At 40.7% G+C, this 19,866-nt stretch overlaps 1 protein-coding gene across 2 annotated transcripts in view; it reads right to left on the minus strand.

Moving 5' to 3' along the window:
- rybpb (RING1 and YY1 binding protein b) overlaps positions 1–19,866 on the minus strand; it is a 132,992-nt gene that overhangs the window by 28,425 nt on the left and 84,701 nt on the right. For both annotated transcript variants that reach the window (XM_059944334.1, XM_059944335.1), the window contains exon 3: positions 7,652–7,819. In XM_059944334.1, coding sequence (XP_059800317.1) covers positions 7,652–7,819 — 168 coding nt within the window. The remainder of the gene's footprint in view (positions 1–7,651; positions 7,820–19,866) is intronic.

Below are 19,866 nucleotides of genomic sequence, written 5' to 3' on the forward strand. Positions count from 1 at the left end.
CAGCCGATAGAAAAACCTGCGGTCTGGTGGCCGCGGCTTGGGTCTGAGGAGGATTGGGTACGACAAGCCTTAAACATTTACGTTAATTCAAAACCAAATGTAAAACCGGAAGAAATTGCTTATGCTTTTTGTTGGGCTCCCTGGCCAGGAGTAACAACAAAGAGTTTTAAATTGGGCATTAAAGGGGAGCGGAAGTGGGACCCACTCGATCATTTACCCCCTCCCTATGGCCAGCCTTCTGCGCCCCTTGTGGGAGCAGAGGGAGGACGTGAAGAAAGTGAAGGAACAGAAGAAATAGACCCGGAGAGGGATGTTAGGGAAAAAGCAAAAGCAAGGATCGAAACAAGGAGTGTGACAGGAGCAGATAAGAAAAAGAAAGACGAATTAAAAAAGGAAGAGGTACAGCTGTGTCCCCTTCGAGAGGTTCCAATGGGAGGAGAACGGGGAGGAACAGGATTTGTAAACGTCCCTCTGACAAGTACCGAAGTACGAGGATTTAAGAAAGATATGAAAACTTTATTAGAAGATCCAATGGGACTGGCAGAACAGTTGGATCAATTCTTAGGACCTAATGTTTACACTTGGGAAGAAATGCATGCGATTATGGGAACGCTATTTTCTGCACAAGAGAGGCAAATGATACGACAAGCTGCAATATCATTTTGGGGAAGGGAACAGCCGAATGAGTTCAGTGTGATAGATCTAAAAGATGCCTTTTGGAGTTGCCCGTTGGAGGAAGGTAGCCGAGATATGTTCGCATTTGAATGGGAAAATCCCTTCACTGGGCGGAAGAAGCAACTCCGGTGGACCGTCTTGCCCCAAGGGTTCACGGAGTCCCCAAACCTATTCGAACAGGTACTGGAGCAAGTATTGGCTGGATTCCATTGTACCGAAAAGAACCAACTATTACAGTATGTCAATGACCTACTACTATCGGGACCAGCAGAGGAGGTAGTGCGAGACGATACTACAAGACTCCTGAATTACCTAGGAGAAAAAGGATTGCGGGTGTCCAAGAAGAAACTGCAATTTGTCGAGAAGGAAATAACATATCTCGGACACAGAGTCAGTAAAGGGCACCGCCAAATAACCCCAGAAAGAATAGCGGGAATAACTAAAATACCGCTTCCCAGGACAAAGAAGGAAATAAGACAATTTCTGGGCTTAGTGGGCTATTGCCGGATTTGGATAGAGAATTATACCTCCCTGGTGAAGTTTATGTACGACAAATTGGCAAAGGAAGACCAGGGAATAATCAGCTGGACCGAAGAAGAAGAACAGAAGTTCAGGAAAATAAAAGGGCAACTAATTCGGGCCCCGGTATTAACACTGCCAGCACTGGAAAAGCCCTTTCAGCTGTATGCAACAAACAATGAAGGAATTGCGTTAGGAGTACTAACCCAAGAAAAAGGAGGAAAGCGGCAACCTGTGGCCTTTTTATCAAAAATGTTAGACCCGGTATCCCGGGGATGGCCGACGTGCATACAAGCCGTAGCGGCAGCAGCCGTACTAGTAGAAGAAGCACGGAAATTAACCTTTGGGGGAAGAATGACGGTGTATACCCCGCACTCCGTTAGCACCCTCTTAGCCCAAAAAGCTCAGCGGTGGTTGACGGACTCTCGCATACTGAAATACGAAACCATTCTGATGGTCGGGGATGATTTAAGCTTTGAAAAGAACAATAGTTGTAACCCGGCACAGTTCTTATACGGGGAATCAACAGGGGAGGAAACCGAGCATAACTGCGTGGAGCTAACAGACCTTCAGACAAAAAGTAGGGAAGATCTACAAGAAGTTCCCCTAATTGAAGGCGAGGAACTATATATCGACGGCACCTCCAGATGCATCAATGGGGTACGACACAGTGGATATGCTATTATAAACGGGAGGACTAGGGAGACGGTGGAGTCCGGCCGGCTCCCGGGTAATTGGTCAGCCCAGTCTTGTGAACTATATGCCTTGCAGAGGGGACTGCAACTGTTAAGAAACAAAATAGGCACTATATACACCGATTCTAAGTATGCCTAAGGAGTGGTACACACCTTCGGAAAGATTTGGAAAGAACGGGGGTTGATAACAGCCAGGGGAAGGGAATTAGCTCACGAACAAATGATAAGCATGACTCTGGAAGCCCTAACATTACCTCAAGAAATTGCAGTGGTTCACGTTCCAGGACATCAACGAGGAACAGCCCCGGAAGCAATAGGAAACCGGCTCGCAGATGAAGAAGCCAAACGGGCAGCAATGGAAAAAACGGTCCGACTTCTAACCCTGATACCAATAAGGGAAGGGCTTAACAAACTACCAGTCTTCACCCAAGTAGAAATAGACGCTATGAGCCAGCTGGGAGCCCGACAAACATCAGAAGGCGAGTGGAAGACCCCCGACGGACGGCAAGTACTGAATAAGGAAGTAACTCGTCATATACTGCAACAACTACACCAACAAAGCCATTGGGGAGTGCAAGCTATGTGCGACACTATCCTAAGGGACTATGTTTGTAAAGGGATATTCACACTAGCTCAACAGGAGGTGTGGGGCTGTTACACCTGTCAAAAGGTAAACAAGAAAATGATGCGTGCCACCCATAAGGGGGGACAAACACTAGCTGTCCGACCGTTCCATCGGATCCAAATAGACTTTACGGAACTACCACAAGTTCAGAGATGGAAGTACCTGTTAGTAATTGTGGATCACTTCACTCGGTGGGTGGAAGCATTCCCAACCACTAAAGCGGACGCCCCTACAGTGGCACGGATCCTATTAGAAAATATAGTCCCGAGATATGGAATAATGGGGTCTATTGATTCAGATAGGGGAACATACTTTGCCTCAAAAACACACCAGCTAATCTGTGATGCCTTAGGAATCCAGTGGAAGCTGCACACCCCCTGGCACCCTCAGAGCTCAGGAAGAGTCGAGAGGATAAACAGCACTTTGAAGACGCAATTGACAAAACTGATGATGGAAACCAAGCTACCCTGGACCAAGTGTCTACCCCTGGCCTTACTAAGAATCCGCACGGCTCCTCGAAAAGATATAGGAGTATCCCCTTATGAAATGTTGTTTGGCCTTCCATATTGGAACAAGGTGGAGGGCTATCCTTCCCTGCAAGGGGGAGATGTCTTTGTAAGGGACTATTTACAGGCACTGTCTCGTTCTTTTGCAGAATTGCGCAGGAAGGGGTTACTCGCACAAACCCCACCTCTGGACTTCGCACTCCACCGAACTCAGCCCGGTGACTGGGTCCTGATTAAGACTTGGAAGCCAGAGAAGTTACAGCCGCAGTGGGAAGGCCCATTCCAGGTGCTACTGACCACCGAAGCCGCAGTAAGGACAAAAGAAAAAGGGTGGACCCACGCCGCGAGAATCAAGGGACCCGTAAAGCCCGAAGAAGGTGTAGAATGGACTTGCGTCCAGGAAGAAGACCCGATGGTGCTAAAGCTCAAAAGACGGACAGAATGAACTTTGGGACTGTAATGTATATACTGCTATTATTTGCTTGCGGCTGAAGGAGGAGCATGTGGAAAGTTTAATCTAACCAACTGCTGCTTAAAGATAGATGACAACGGAAAGGTGGTTCAAAAAATATCAGATAAAATAAGGAAACTGGCCCACGTGCCGGTACAGACCTGGAAGCCGCTGGGGTATTGGGACTGGCTGGACGGATGGTTGAAAGGAGGCTGGTGGCGAACCGCTTTAGGGGTTATAGGAGGGGGATTGATGGTCCTCCTTCTGCTACCATGTCTGATCCCCTGCTTGCGGGAGCTAGTAGCTCGGGTGGCAAGACAAGTCATGCAACCAGGGGCCCCAGCTGATCCTGTTCAGGTACTCCTACAAAGGGAAATAGAGCTAGAGGAAGAAGCCTATGTAAACCCGTGGCAAAAGCCCAACTGATAGCACATTCTAAAAAGAAAAAGGGTGGATTGAGAGAAATGATTAAATTAAAGACGGTACTTAAGGAGTCCATTTAGAATGTGCTGACACAGAAAGAACGTGCAAAGCAACTTGCAGGGCAACGTATAAACCAATTTGCAAAATCAGGATGAAACAATAGCTTGCAGATTAAAGAAGCGATACGGGTAACGGGAAGACATGCTTAACGGTTGAACAATAACGGTGTTAATGCGCTGAGGCTGATAAGTGGGCCAAAGGGTAATCACATTTGTAATTTTGTAATGAGATTAAGGAAGAATGTCTGCACCTCACATGGGTGCAACTCACAAAGTCGTAAACAAGTAGGGTATAAAAAACTGTGCAAAGTGTAATTCGGCACTCAATCTAGCAGGAGCTGGTTGGGTCCGACTCTGCAGACTCGAAAAATAAAGTTTACCGTTCTGCAAATTGCTGAGACTCAGTGTGTTTCTGACACTCCTGTACTTAATACTTACAACTTATCAGGGTCAATGTGGAAAAAGCTTTCTTTACAACCATATTCACCTGTGCTAACACTTGCAATAAATTATCAATCTACGCTCCTAGATTGCTTTGTCCTACCACACTCCTCAATGCCCTACTGTTTACTGTGTAAGACCTACCCTGGTTAATCCTGTCTCACTTCACTCATCCGCATTAAATTCCATATGCAAATTTTCAGCTTTTTTTCTAGCTGGTTCAGATTCCCCTGCAAGCCATGTTAGTATTCCCTGCTATCCACTACACCACTAGTCTGGGTGTGATCTGCAAATTTCCTGATCTAGTTTACCATGTTATCATCCAGATCGTTGATATAGATGGCAAACAAGCGACACCGCACCGATTTCTACAGCACTCCGCTCGTCACAGGTCTCCAGTCAGCAAAGCAACCATCTACTTCCACCCTCTGGCTCCTCCCATAAAGGAAATGCCTAATCCAATTTATTAACTCATTTTAAATGTCTAGTGACTTAACCTTCTTGACCAACCTCCCTTGCTGGACCTAGAAAAATGCCTTGCTAAAGTCCACTTGTCTCGCCTTGATCAGCTTTCCAGGTAACTTGAAAAACTCCCAAGATGGTTAGACATGAAGACATGCTGACTATCCTTAATCAGTCCATGCCTATCCAAATACTCATCTGGTCCCTTAGAATACCTTCCAATAATTTTCCCACTGCTGATGTCAGGTTCACTGGCCTACCATTTCCTGGTTTATTTTTAAGAGTCTTTCTTAAACAGCAGAAAACACCGACTATCCTCCAATCCTCTTGTATCTCACCTGTCACTATGGTTAATTTAAATATCTCTACTAGGGCCCTGGCAATTTCTGCACTTGCCTCCCATACAGAGCAAGGGAACACCGTGTCAGGCTCTGAGGATTTATCCACTCTAATTTGCCTCAGGACAGCAAACTACTGCTCCTCTGTAATCTGTATAGGGTTTATGAATTTGATATTGCTTCTGAGTAAATATAGATGCAAAAAAATCATTTAAATTCTACCCCCATCTCTTCTGGCTCTATGCATGGATTACCATTCTGATCTTCCAGAGGACCAATTTTGTCCCTTGCAATCCTTTTTGCTCTTAACATATCTGTAGAATCCCTTTGGATTCTCCTTCCCCTTGTCTGTTAGGGCAACCTTGTGCCTTCTTTAAACCCTCCTAATTTATTTATTTTTTTCTTTTATAGTGTCTGTTGTATTTCTTATACTCCATAAGCACCTCTTTTGTTCCTAACTGCTAACACCTGCTATGCAGCTTTTTTTAAAATCAGGGCCTTAATATCTTCTGAAAATCAAGGTTTCCTACACCTGTTATCTTTACCTTTTAGTCTGACAGGCACATACAAGCTTTGCACTAACAAAATTTTAGTTTCCGTTTCATACTTACCAAGTACACCTTTGCCAGAAAAATGCCTGTCCCAATCCACTTTCAAGATAGTTTCTGATACCATCAAAATTCTGCAATTTAAAATCTCAACTCACAGAGCAGACCTAACATTTTGCATCCTTATTTTGAAACTAAATAGTGTTGTGATCACTAAATGGAAAGCGTTTCCCTATACAAACTTGTATTGGCTGCCCTGTCTCATTCTCTAATAGCAGACCAAGGAAACTTTCCTGAACACATCAGACAAACTCTATCCCATTTAGTCTTTTACAGTATGGATGCCCCAGTTAATATGTGGAAAGTTAAAATTAACCTCTATAACAACCTCACATTCAAGAGAAAATCTGTAGATGCTAGAAATCTGACCAACGCTCACAAAATGCTGGAGGAACTCAGCAGAAGGCAGCATCTATGAAAAAAATGTACAGTCGACATTTTGACCTGAGTTCCTCCAGCAGTGTGTGTTGCTCTATGAAAATCTTATGTTTCTTGCAATAGTCTATGATCTCTCTACAAATTTGTTCCTCGAAATCCCTTGGACTATTCAGTGGTTTGTAATATAGCCCCAGTAACACGGTCATATCTTTCTTATTCCTCAGTTCCACCCATAAAGCCTCAATAGATGAGTTCTCCAGACTGTCCTGTTTGAGCATTGCTATAACATTTTCCCTGAGTAGTATCACCATCAATCCTCCTTTAATCCCTTCCGGTCTGTTGCGTCTAAAACAACAGAACCTGGAATACCGGGTTGCCAGCCCTGCCCTTCCTGCAACCAAGTCTCACTAATGGCTACAGTATCATAATTCCAGGTGTTGATCCATACCCTGAGCTCTTCTGCCTTCCCTATGATACTTCTTGCATCAAGACAGGACAACAGTCGTCCCATGCTCAGACTTTGTCTGAGGTCTTAAGAACATGTCCCCACAACCTCTCCACTATATGTTCTGGCACTCTGGTTCCCAACAAGCTAGAAAACATTGACATTCAGAGATATTTAATGGTTCTTCTACAAAGCAATTAAAAAGCCAAATTGTACCTTAAGCTTTGTTGATTCTAAGACAGTTAGAATAAGGAAACTATATACAGCAATCGTACAAGACTTAGGTGAATGGTTTAAAATCCTTACCTTGGTAAGGATGTACTTAGTTTTGAGGTAGCACAACAAATACTCCTAGTTTATTTCTTGGAATTAGACAGCAAGCAGCTACATACCAATGGATTAAATAGAATGTGCCCATTTCCTCCACTTTTTAATTCCCAAACTTGAATCTCATTGAAATGAAACTTTTTTTAGAGGGTTTGCGCAGATCTTGAGAAACTCGTTACTCTGATGAGACAGGGGCTTGTAAGTTTACTACAAAGAAATCAGTCACTATAGAACTGCAGTGAGAATTTATTTCTACTAGGATTGCAGATCTTTGAAATTCTCCTCCACAGAAGGCCACAGACGACAAGTCTACGGCCTTATTCAAAAAGATTAATGCATTGTTATGCATTCAGGGTACCGAGGGATTTAGGAATAGAACAGGAAGTGGAATTAGTATAAATATTCAGCATTAACTTGATGAATGCAGGGCACCTACATAGTCTTAATGCATTTTGTATGTCTGAATTCTTATTTAAGAACGTAACTATTTCTGGAGGAAGCTGCATTATCCAATTTATTATGCAATTCCACTGAATTAGCACAGTAACTACAAGACTATTTTTAAATTATGTAAGTTTAATGTTGTTAATAAATCTTCAACTATAAATTCTGAACAATGAGACCTCTTACTAAGCATGAAGGAAGACATAAAAATATAAAATATTAGAATTTATAAAAATGTTTCATAACTCCACTTACTTTATTTTCTTGTTGCTGTTCTTTTTGCTTGCATTTGAGCTTACTTCTTTTTCTTTGTCAGGTTTATCTTTTTCAACCTTTTCCTTCTTCTCTTTCTTTGGAGGTGGAGGTGTTGCATACTGCTGTGCTACTTGTTGTGCAACCAGCTGTGAGTTTATTCTTGGCTTTCTGCAATTAAAAGAGATGCATTACTTTTATTATATGATAGCACATTTCCACAAACAGAAATACTTTAGATAAGTAATAGTATAAAAACAGTTTTACCAAAATTAAAAACACGATCAAAAAACATCAAATCCCAAACACTACTAAAGTTTTAGAATGACTTAAAAATACCTAAATAGGCTGGGATAAAAAAGGACTTGCATGTCCAAGTGACAGTCTATAAACATATACAACTTTACAGCACAAGTTAAAAGTGTGAAAGTGTCTTTGCATACTAATACATTACCAAAAATATCTCTGCATTTCTGTCTACTGGAAACACCTAAAACGCTCGACATGGGAAACAGATGCTGAACCATGAAAGTCAAGATTCCACAATCATTAGTTCAAGGACAAATAAAAAAAATTAGTGTTGTAATTGCTATGTACGTGTCCCAGATATCTGTAGGGACTACTGACAATAAAAAGGATAGGGTGAATACATTCAAGAATGGAACCAAAAGACGGGGTTTGAGCAAATATTAGAAACGAGGCAAAAATGTTGCACAAGTATTATTTACAGAAAGTGGCAGCGGAAGGCAAACCAAATGCAGTAATTAAGGCTGAATGTGACTTAAGTACAATCGGCCCTACTTATCCACGAATTCTGCATGCGCAAATTCAACCAACTGCGAATCGCGAAAACTCGGAAGTGCTCTTCCAGCACTCGTTGTTCTAGCATGTACAGACTTTTTTTATTGTCATTATTCCCTAAACAATGCAGTGTAACAACTATTTTACATAGCATTTACATTGTATTAGATATTATATGTAATCTAGAGATGATTTAAAGTATGCGGGAAGATGTGCGTGGGTTATCGTGGATCGGGATCGAAAAAAATCCGAAGTTCTCTTACTAAGTAAGTCGGAACAGGTACATCTGGTATTAATTAGCGTCAGTTAGTCAAACGTTTGTCTTAGTATATAGTATGTATTTTTCCTTTCTATGCATATAAAACACTTAAGAACGTATGTTTTAGCGCCGGGCTTGGGAACCGAAGTTCCCAAGTTCAATCCAGTGACAGACCACTCCCGAGCGTGCTCTCCACTGTGCTGGTTTGATGTGGAGGACCAAAAACCCAAAACCCAATAATTAAACCACTGCATTGCTTAGTAATAATTGTAGCTTTCAAGGGGGCAGAGCCTTTCTCACTTTAACCTTTAAAATTGTTCCGATCGTTGACCAATGTAGCCTAACGCTTTTCCAATGACCGATGGCGTTTCACCTCTTTCCGATCGCTATATTGTTTCCACTTTATTTTCAGTTGCGATTGTGATTATTTTCGTGAACAGAAGCACTGCGGATTCAGAGTTCTGCTGCCAGGTCCTAATGTCCACCGCACTATGACAGGTTAAATAAGGTCTGAGGTTCCACTGGGTCCTAAGATCCACCACATTGAGACAGATTGAATAAGGGACTTCAGCATCCACGAATTTTAATATCCACGAGTGGTCCCGGAACCAATCCCTTGAGGAAAAGGAGGGCCGACTGTAATCTATTGCAGGGAAAGCAAGCTTCATACACATTAATATTTGCCTTTATTCACAACTTCTTATATTTGTATTTGTAAAGCAAAAATAAAGTTTGAAATTAGAACAGAAATTTGCTAGAGTTACTCGTGTCAGACATTAGTTCCAGAGACAGAAAGAAAGGGACACCATTTCTATGACCCTTCATCACAACTGGAACAGTGGAAACAAGAATTTACTTTTCCGAAGAGGAATGGAGAGAAGGCATTTGTCGCTGTCTGACCTATTACATAATAGTCAGCATTTCTATATTTATTCCTGATATTTTATTATGTAATCAATTTTAATCTTGATCATCATTTGAGGACAAGTCAATCTTCTCAAAGGATCTAGTTAAAATTTCAAAGTACACAGATAGAGAATTGAAAAATCTTCTTCAAAATTCTAGAATTTTTGAGAAGCTCAGAGGTCAACCTGTGAGATATTTGTAGAGTCAATTAACACACTGAATAACTAATAATGCAAATATACACTGGCAAGAAACCCAAAGAAAACATGTTTTTTTGTCAGTGGTAATAACATTAGGCATGAAAAACACCCTCAAACAAACTTAATTGCTTGAAGTACTTTGTTTTGTCATAGTCTATACGTTTAAATCAATTCAGCTTTCTTAAAAATGAATCTATTTACACAGGCTGCAGTAGCACTTTTGAGTTTAAAATGCTTTTACTTTCATTCATGTAGGCAGCATTACTAAAATGTGTCTTTACCTTCTGAATATTTGAAAAGCCATAGCAATAAGGATGGCAGTGAATATTGGAAGCTCAGGTTGAGGTATTTGAACTGGCAATGAAGACATGATCCACTGCCGGTAATCTGGGTACGTGAAGACAGAGAAGGACACCATGGAGGTTCTGAGGCAGACAACCACTAAGCAGGCACGAGAAGTTTTAGTTTCTGATAACTCCATAAACAAACAATTCAAAATAGACACAATCTATGAACCCCTAAGAGCCAAAGAAACACAATCCAATAGAATTCAAAGGTTAACTGAAAGGGTAGCCAATCTAGACCAAGGCAAGCGAAAAGGGGCCTATATAAACACGAACACATCTTGATGGACAAAACGTCTGCATGCTAATTGCCAAGCTCACCGAACACAGCACAGCATTTCATGTAAGTGGCAAATCACAGGTGCCAGTATTAAACCAATTTTTTGATGTATTTTAATAAACTTGATGTCTACAAAATTTCAACCTTCTTAAAATGCTCTCACAATAACAATAGGGAGGACAGTAACAGACTTGCTAAATATATGGAGCAGCACCGGTTAATGCAAAATAACAACATTTTGGTAAAAAGAATGAAAAGCAATATGATTTTCTTAATAACTATTAGCAATACAACATATTGAGAAAGGTTAACAAAACAAAGTTTACCACTGGCTTTATTAATAGAGACCAGTCTGGCTGGTAGGCCTCAGCTGAAATACTATATTCAGCTCCGAGCAGTGGAACAGTACTATGGATGCCAAACTTCATTCACAAGCAGACTGAAGCTGGGGATGTTGCTAACTTTTACGAACCCCGTAACTGGGTCACTTACCAGCAAAGATAGAGAGGTCCGTTGAAGTCTGATGATACGATTTTTAACAGTATTTATTAGAAAAAATACACAAAAATAATATCAATGCAAACATACAGATAATATACGTCGTCAATACTAAATCTAAAAGTGCAGGTATAATAATAATCAATAAGAAATAAGCTCTATCGTTGTCTAGGGGATAATGTATGGTCCGATGGAAATATAAAGTTCACTCAGTTCATGCAGGCTGCAGCCTTTGGGGTACCGCTGGGTGGTAATGGTTGGGGGGAGAGAGAGAGAGAGAGAGAGAGAGAGAGAGAGAGAGAGCGAGAGCGAGAGCGAGATTTTGAGAAACTTGCCGGCTGTCCTTTTATGATTTCGATCCGTCAGGAGTCCCATTGGTGTGGCCGTTCACTCGTGGCCTCTCCTTTAGCTAAGCCGTTCTTCCATGATGAGCCCGCCACCCTGGCAAAGGGAGGATGCACACAAGCCCTCACTGGCATTCGTTATTAAACCCTGTCACTGGATTTCCAGCGTTTCTCCTGGTGCGTCTAAAGGGGTTGTTCCCCAGACCCTCTTTTGTCCTTACTCACAGGGTCTCAGATGTCAATCAGGTTGGGATGATGCAATCCCTCAACCAGCCCACTCTGGTTGTCCCGAGGGGCTTCAATGAATAGAACAGTACTCAATACACAATTCCGTCTTCAAGAGACAATGGCCGTTATCAGTGGTTTTGTTTCGCTGAGGCCAGGACACATTCCAAACCTTGTGGATTCTGCGTGTCTCTCTCTCATTTCCTGGGTCCCAGACCTGAATTAATAGCGATCTTGCGATTCTCAAAAACGAGGGGGCGACTTTGTACCCTTCGGCCCCTCAGAGTTGCGGCACATTCGTAACACTAACACAGTCAAGTAAAAGCACACAGAGCTTGTTGTAGAAGTGGAAGTTTTACTAATGACACACGTTAAAAGCAGCAGGCCACATATTTTACTAGATGTAACAAAAAAAAAGTAAGCTGACCCAGAATGTCTTAAAGAATGGCAACATTCAGAACAGAATTAAACAACAGAAAAACCCAGAAGCCTAAAACAGCAAAGAGGAGCTAACTGGGTTGCTCTTAAGCAGCAAGAGTTTAACCTGTGCTACATCACCCACTGCTTGATTCCAGAAGAAACATCCTGCTCCAGCATCGATGAACACATTTATTGTGCACTTCTGCAGTGAATCTGAGCCTTCATATGTTGATCAAATCTGCCCATTAAAATAACCAGGGAATCATGGCCCTGTCCCACGTCTTGAAAACTGTTGTAGCTGTCAAAAGAAATGCCTTGAAGAAATCCTCAAGATGGCAATCCCATAATATTTTGAATGGAAAAGTTCTGACTCTTTTCATCTGATTTATTTAAAATTTGACTGCACAGAATAAACAACTGACAATTCATCTAAAGCATTTTGAATACAGTAGCAGCAATAACACAATTATTAGCATATTTAATCACCCTTTGTCCCAATGGAACAAGGCCTACTGGGAAGAAATGAATACAATAAAGTGTACTACATTTCATTGTACCTTTCTCCTAATATTCTTTCCTCCTTTATGCTTTGAATCACCTTAGTGATGACTAAATGGCTATATCCATCCCTAAGCTGATTCAATGTGCAAAGAATAATATTGGGGAAAGGTACAATGAAATTTAGTACACCTTGTACAGTGGTTTATGTATTCAGCATATTACAATATCACATACACAATAGACATTGTACAGATGTGACCATGCAGTCCCCCCTCCCAAATAATGCTGTGGATGGCAGTGAAATTACATTCCCAGAAAATGATCCATATTGTGATTTACCTTAAAGTACTGTCAACTACATACGCATCAGGAAATGCCAGATGAAAAGCACTGTATTCACCCCCCCCCCCCAATAAATTCTGTAAGGGCAAGTTTCCGTAATAAAAATGGCTGTAATGAAGGGGACCCCAAATTATATGCACTACACTCTAGACTCAAAACTACTGTCATGGACAACTAAGTGATCAAGTAATTAAATACTTCTGCTCCCCATGTTGCATGCAAATTTTAATATAAGCATAATCAAGATAGAGAATAACCTGAAAGAATATTATCTTAAAATCATTTACCATATTGAAAAAATACAACTCAAAAATAAAAACATTTTATATGACCAAATGTTCCACTGGTGGACTCTGTTTCCAGGCATAATATTGACAACTCAGTTGTTGTCAGATGCCAAAGCCAAAAGACCTGTTTTGTTAAAGCATTCATTTCAAATGCCCATTAAAATGAGTTCACAATCAATAGTTATTGACTTATCCATACAGTGGTTCACAGTTCAAATCATCCTATCAGTTTCTAAATGTCAACGCCGCAACTGCATTGAAACAAGTATAACGCGAGATGCAGCTAGGACCAAAAACTTTGTACGCTCACCAGGGGCCATCTGTAACAATAACCAAAATTGTATCCGGTGGTGCTTCCAAGTACTGTTCATCGGTTAAAGGACAGTGGGTAAGAAGTGATTTTATGGGGGCTAGAGCAAATCTGACAACTCCCAGGACTATCACTTCCAGTCAGTATACCTACGACCATAAAAAGTAGGAGGATCAAGAGTAGTCTATTTGTTCCTTCAAAACTGGCCTACTATTTAAAATTTCATATCTGATCTACTGCTCCTGCATTTTTCTTAACCATACCTCTGTATCCCTGAATTCTAATATCCCAGTTTTGAATAAAAGCAATGACCAAACTGCCGCTGCCCTTTGGGATAGGAAATTTCAAAGATCTGTCAGCTTCAGTGAAAAAATTTCTGCTTATTTTGTTTCTGATTTGTCTTGATTATTGGACTCATTCACATGCCTTCACATAAAGTCCTCTAAGAATTTTGCACATTTCAGTTAGGTAACTTCTAATTTTTTTGTGTGAATTGAATAGGCAAAATCTCTATTCTCCAATCCTCCTTTTAAGACAGAATCAAGAAGCAGTCTGGGTGAATATTGCCTACATTAGTACAGTGGTTTCCAATTTATTGGGACATAGGCACAGTACATTTTGGCCCAATTAGCTGATGTTTCATGGAAATAGTTAAAAGGTATAGAAAGGATTTTTTAACAGTATGAGTAGATATCACAACTGGTGTACTCTTTGGTTGCAGTGACTACTTTTGTGCCTCCTTCCTGCTTCCTTCACAGACCATTGCAGAACCACCTTCCTGGCTATTGTATTTCAATGTGGATCTTATCCATCCATGTGACTCTGCATGCTAGGACAGGCATGCCCCTATCTTACCGGGGTAAGAGACCCGCCAGCTACACTCACCTGTATAGCTCACCATTGAAGCACTGTAACAAGATCTGGTTGCTGTTGCATGCAAACAGCTATTTGAAGCTATGGGTGAGAACTGAGTGTCTGGTGGGAACCAAAGTTAACATTTAAGATGATTGTGGACACCTTAAATTTTTCATAGTTCCTAACATGTTGAGGTAGTAAAATTGTTTCATTCTCACTCCTGGCCATTTCTAAGTCTGAATGCTTGAAACCACAGTGAGCAAAAATACAGTTCTGCTATTTCTCGCCAACTATGACAAAAATCACTGCCTTTTGAACACAAATGTGTGCAATTGATTCTATTTAAGATCAGTTTGCTCTAAGCGCAATGTGATATCGAACGGCCATACAAGAGCACATGACTGATACTAGATAAAAACTGTCTCGTCTCAATTAAGTGCCACAGTGTTCCAAATAAATAAGGGAATCCTGCCAATTTTCTCTTTTAAGAGTTTTCTGAAATAAGAGGCTCTCTGATTTACCATTGGCCCAATTAACTGGAACCCACTGTACCACTCTTGTTGGTAAAGTTGACAAAATTTTACACAATTTTCCAGATGTTGGCTAAACATTTTCTATGTAATTTAAGAAAGGAATCTTTAATCACATTGAAATACACTCAAGGGAAAAATACACTATTTGCCTGTCTGCAATAGTAGCATTTACCTTTCAGTGACTTCAGAGCAAACTGTCCCTTGATTAGGTCAGGATTAAATTGGGGGATTGTTATGCAGCATGGCTTTAAGGGCTGGAAGAGCAGACTCCGTGCTGTATCTCAATAAAATTTTAAAACAAAGTTTTATTTGTCAGGACCAAATCAGCACCTCAGTCAACACCAAATGATTTGGTTGGTATTATCTTTTTTGCTTAAGCTTAGCTTAAAGCCAACCACGTCACAGCAGGTGTGAAGATACATAGAAGCCAGGCTAAGCAAAGACAGGATGTTTCATCCTCTAAGGACATTGGAGGATCAAGTTTTTATAGTAATCCAACAGTTCTAGTGTTCGCTTTTTTAAAAAGTGAATTTAAGTTCTACATCAGCCAATGGTTGGCTTTGAAATCACATGTGTTTGCTCCCACTGTGCTGGACTTGTTGCTATCCTAGATCAAAAAGTGATTAGAAGAGGTGAGATTGAGGAAGGCTAGTTATGAAATCACCGTCTATGACAATAAGATGCCATTTAACTATTTCCAGCATAAGGAGAATGGAGAAGTAAGAATATCACATGCATTTTCTGCAAAATAAGCCATTACCTTTATTATAATCACAACCAGTTTTAACTGTTAAAACTTAAACCCCAGTTTCCAAGTAATTTCCCTCTTCTTCCTACCAAAACATCAATCCTTTCACTCATCTACACTGAGCTCACTTGCTAAGTATTTGCCCATTCTGCAAGTTAGTACTCTGAAACATTGCAATTATCTCCTGATTCTCATGTCCATATCTCTGAGGATCTAACCTGGTCCCAACACATTGTTGCAGCTATAAAGAAGGCAAGACAGTGGCTATATTTCATTAGGAATTTGAGGAGATTTTGTTTGTACCTAAAACACTCAAAAACTTCTACAGATGCACTGTGGAAGGCATTGTAACTGGCTGTATCATCTGGTATGGGGGGGGGGGGGGGGTGGGGGTTATCCAGGCGTACTGACTCAGGATCGAAAGCTACAGAAAGTTGTAAAACTAGTCAGTTCCATCATGGGCACTAGCCTCTGTAGTATCCAAGACCTCTTCAAGGAGCAGTGCCCCAAAAAAGGTGGTATCCATTGTTAAGGACCCCTATCATAAAGGACATGTCCTCTTCTCATTGTTACCGTCAGGAAGGAGGTACAGAACTCTGAAGGCACACACTCAGCAATTAAGGAACAGCTTCTTCCCCTCTGCCATATGATTTCTAAATGGACACCGACCCCACGAACACTACTTCATTTTTTAAATTTCTGTTTTTGCACTATTAGGGTTATAATTTTTAAACTATTTAATATAAATATATACTTAAAACAATTCATTTAGGACTGAAGGCTGGCAAATTCCCAAGTCCAGATGGTCTGCATCCTAGAGTACTAAAGGAGGTGGTCCTGGAAATTGCGGATGCATTGGTAATCATTTTCCAATGTTCCTTAGATTCAGGATCAGTTCCTGAGGATTGGAGAATGGCTAATGTTATCCCACTTTTTAAGAAAGGAGGGAGGGAGAAAACAGAATTATCGTCCTGTCAGCCTAACTCAGTAGTGGGGAAGATGCTAGAGTCCTTTATTAAAGATGAAATAGTGGCATATCTAGATAGCAGTGACAGGACTGGGCTGAGCCAGCATGGATTTACCAAGGGCAAAATGATGCTTGACTAATCTATTGGAGTTTTTCGAGGATGTAACCAGGAAGTTAGACAAGGGAGATCCAGTGGATGTAGTGTACCTCGATTTTCAGAAGGCATTTGATAAGGTCCCACATAGGAGATTAGTGGGTAAAATCAGAGCTCATGGCATTGTGGGGGGGGGGGGGGGGAGAAGATATTGACATGGATAGAAAACTGGTTGGCAGATAGAAAGCAAAGGGTAACGGTGAATGGGTGTTTCTCGGAATGGCAGGTGGTGACTAGTGGGGTGCCACAGGGCTCGGTATTGGGACCACAGCTGTTTACGATTTACATCAACGATTTAGATGAAGGCATTGAGAATAACATCAGCAAGTTTGCTGATGATACTAAGCTGGGTGGCAGTGTGACATGTGATGAGGATGTTAGGAGAATTCAGGGTGACTTGGATAGGCTGAGTGAGTGGGCAGATAATTGGCAGATGACATTTAATGTGAATAAGTGTGAGGTTATCCACTTTGGGAGCAAGAACAGGAAGGCAGATTATTATCTGAATGGCATAGAGTTAGGTAAGGGAGAAATACAAAGAGATCTAGGAGTCCTTGTTCATCAGTCACTGAAGGTGAATGAGCAAGTGCAGCAGGCAGTGAAGAAGGTTAATGGAATGTTGGCCTTTATTACAAAGGGAATTGAGTACAAGAGCAAGGAAATCCTTTTGCATTTGTACAGGGCCCTGGTGAGACCACACCTGGAGTATTGTGTACAGTTTTGGTCTCCAGGGTTAAGGAAGGACATCCTGGCTGTAGAGGAAGTGCAGCGTAGATTCACGAGGTTAATTCCTGGGATGTCCAGACTGTCTTACGCAGAGAGGTTAAAGAGACTGGGCTTGTACATGCTGGAATTAAGGAAATTGTGAGGGGATCTGATTGCAACATATAAGATTATTAAGGGATTGGACAAGATAGAGGCAGGAAGTATGTTCCAGATGCTGGGAGAGTCCAGTACCAGAGGGCATGGTTTGAGAATAAGGGGTAGGTCATTTAAGACAGAGTTAAGGAAAAACTTCTTCTCCCAGAGAGTTGTGGGGGTGTGGAATGCACTGCCTCAGAAGGCAGTGGAGGCCAATCCTCTGGATGCTTTCAAGGAGGAGCTAGATAGATATCTTATGGATAGGGGAATCAAGGGATATGGGGACAAGGCAGGAACCGGGTATTGATAGTAGATGATCAGCCATGATCTCAGAATGGCGGTGCAGGCTCAAAGGGCCGAATGGTCTACTTCTGCACCTATTGTCTATTGTCTATCATGTATTGCATTGAACTCCTGCCACAAAGTTAACAAACTTCATGACATATGCTGGTGATATTAAACCTGATTCTGATGTTCGCCAGACACCCTAACCAATATTCTAAATCACTATTTTATTTAAATTGTTAATAGCAATTTCAACACCGACCCTTGTGGAATACCATAGTCTTCATTTTCTACTATATACAGGGATCCTTTACTTCCTCTCACAAATGGCCAGGATAGGCACAGGATTTAAGAATCTAGTGCTTTCCCAGCATATATGATAAATAAACTCTTCTTGGGCTCCCCAGCTACATACAAGTATAAATTATAACCAACGTTTCAATGACAAACTCTGCCACTTTCATCAGGGATAATGCCTGGGCAAATCTAGTGCAGCGCTACTTATACATCTGTCACCCGTCGCTCCTTATTGGATGAGGACTAAGCAATCAGGTTTCCAGTGCAGTTTTTACTTGGAGCAAAACCTTCGGCTTTGTTAAAATTCATTTCCCCTAGATTTATTTCATGGTTTCCTTTATCAGGTGGTCCCAAAAACCTTTGAAATAAAACTAGAAGAAAAAAAAATTAACAAAGGTGAAGGTCTCACTCTAAGAACTGTAATTCAATTTTAAACAAGGAGGGAGAGCAGAAATCCGATTAGCTAAGGACAAACCAATCAGGAGAGATGGTATAAATAGTGCTGAACTAGACATGCCCAGGCATCATTTCTGATGTAATTGGCAAAGTTGCCATAAAAACGTCAGTTACAGTCAGTACCTGTACCCGGCTGGAAGTCCTGGAAGAGAACCCAAGAACTCATTAGGGTGCAGGCCAAGAGGCAGTTCTGCTGGCAGAGGAAGGAAATTACTTTTAAAAGTCCTTTTGTTTACTACTTTGTATGTGCATTTTATAGATTTTCCTTCTTTTATGTTGATTTACAGTTTTTAAATACTTAATACAAACCAAATGGGGTACTGTTTATATTTTTAATTTTGCACAGAACACACACCTCAAACTTCAACTTACATTTCAAAACATTATTAGTATGATAACAGGTGAAACATCCTCTTGTCATCTCAGTTCTTCAGATAATCATCAGTAGTTCAAATATGCAACTGTTTTTGTTGGGCTACTCTGCAATTAAGGAACTTTGTCCTTTGGAACCTAAATTTTGATGAAAATACTCCCAACTGCTGCAGCATTATTTTTCACTAATCACATTAGGAATTAGAATGAGCAGTTCTTTACATCTTAATTCATTCATACAAGATAATTTTTGTTGCATATCTTAGCTATGAATATATTACAATGCTTCTGATCTGGTAACATGGGAAGCCAAATGTTTGGGAAACAATTTAAATTTCGTAAAAGATTTGTATAAATATTAATTGATTCACTACACAGATTTTAATCAACAATCCTCATTACAACTCAGAGTTCTCATTTTGGATTATGACAAGCAGCCAACAACTGTTGGAAAAATAAGAAACTTAATATAAATATTCAGTACTTTGCTTGATTTGTTCACAATAGGAATGTCAGAAAACAAATTACTTCCAAATATTAATATAACAACTGAGTGCAGTTTCATTTATGAATGAAGCTAACATGCTTAATAGTCACAGGTTTGTTTTCATTGGAAAAAATCTATTCAAAGCGGTCCTGATTGTGGTAGATAAAAAGAGGGGCATAGATAGATAGTAAGAAACACTTCTCCTTAGAAGAATCATCTATAATGAACAGGCACACATTTCAATTTGAGTTAGTAGATCCAGTGGGAATTTCAGACCTTTTTTTTTCAGCCTGAATCCAAAAGGACACTGGAAGCAGAAAGTCACAAATTTAAGTATTCAAAAGAACACTGGAGATTCTATACCATAGAAAGCCAAGGGCTGAGAGATGGAATATGAAATTAGTATAGATACTTGTTGGTCAGTACACACGCAGGAGTTACCAAGTTGCCCCACTGAATGTGTGCCTATTCCTGCAAGGGTATAAA

The sequence above is a fragment of the Hypanus sabinus genome, chromosome 19, assembly GCF_030144855.1.
Source record: "Hypanus sabinus isolate sHypSab1 chromosome 19, sHypSab1.hap1, whole genome shotgun sequence".
Lineage (NCBI taxonomy): Eukaryota > Metazoa > Chordata > Chondrichthyes > Myliobatiformes > Dasyatidae > Hypanus > Hypanus sabinus.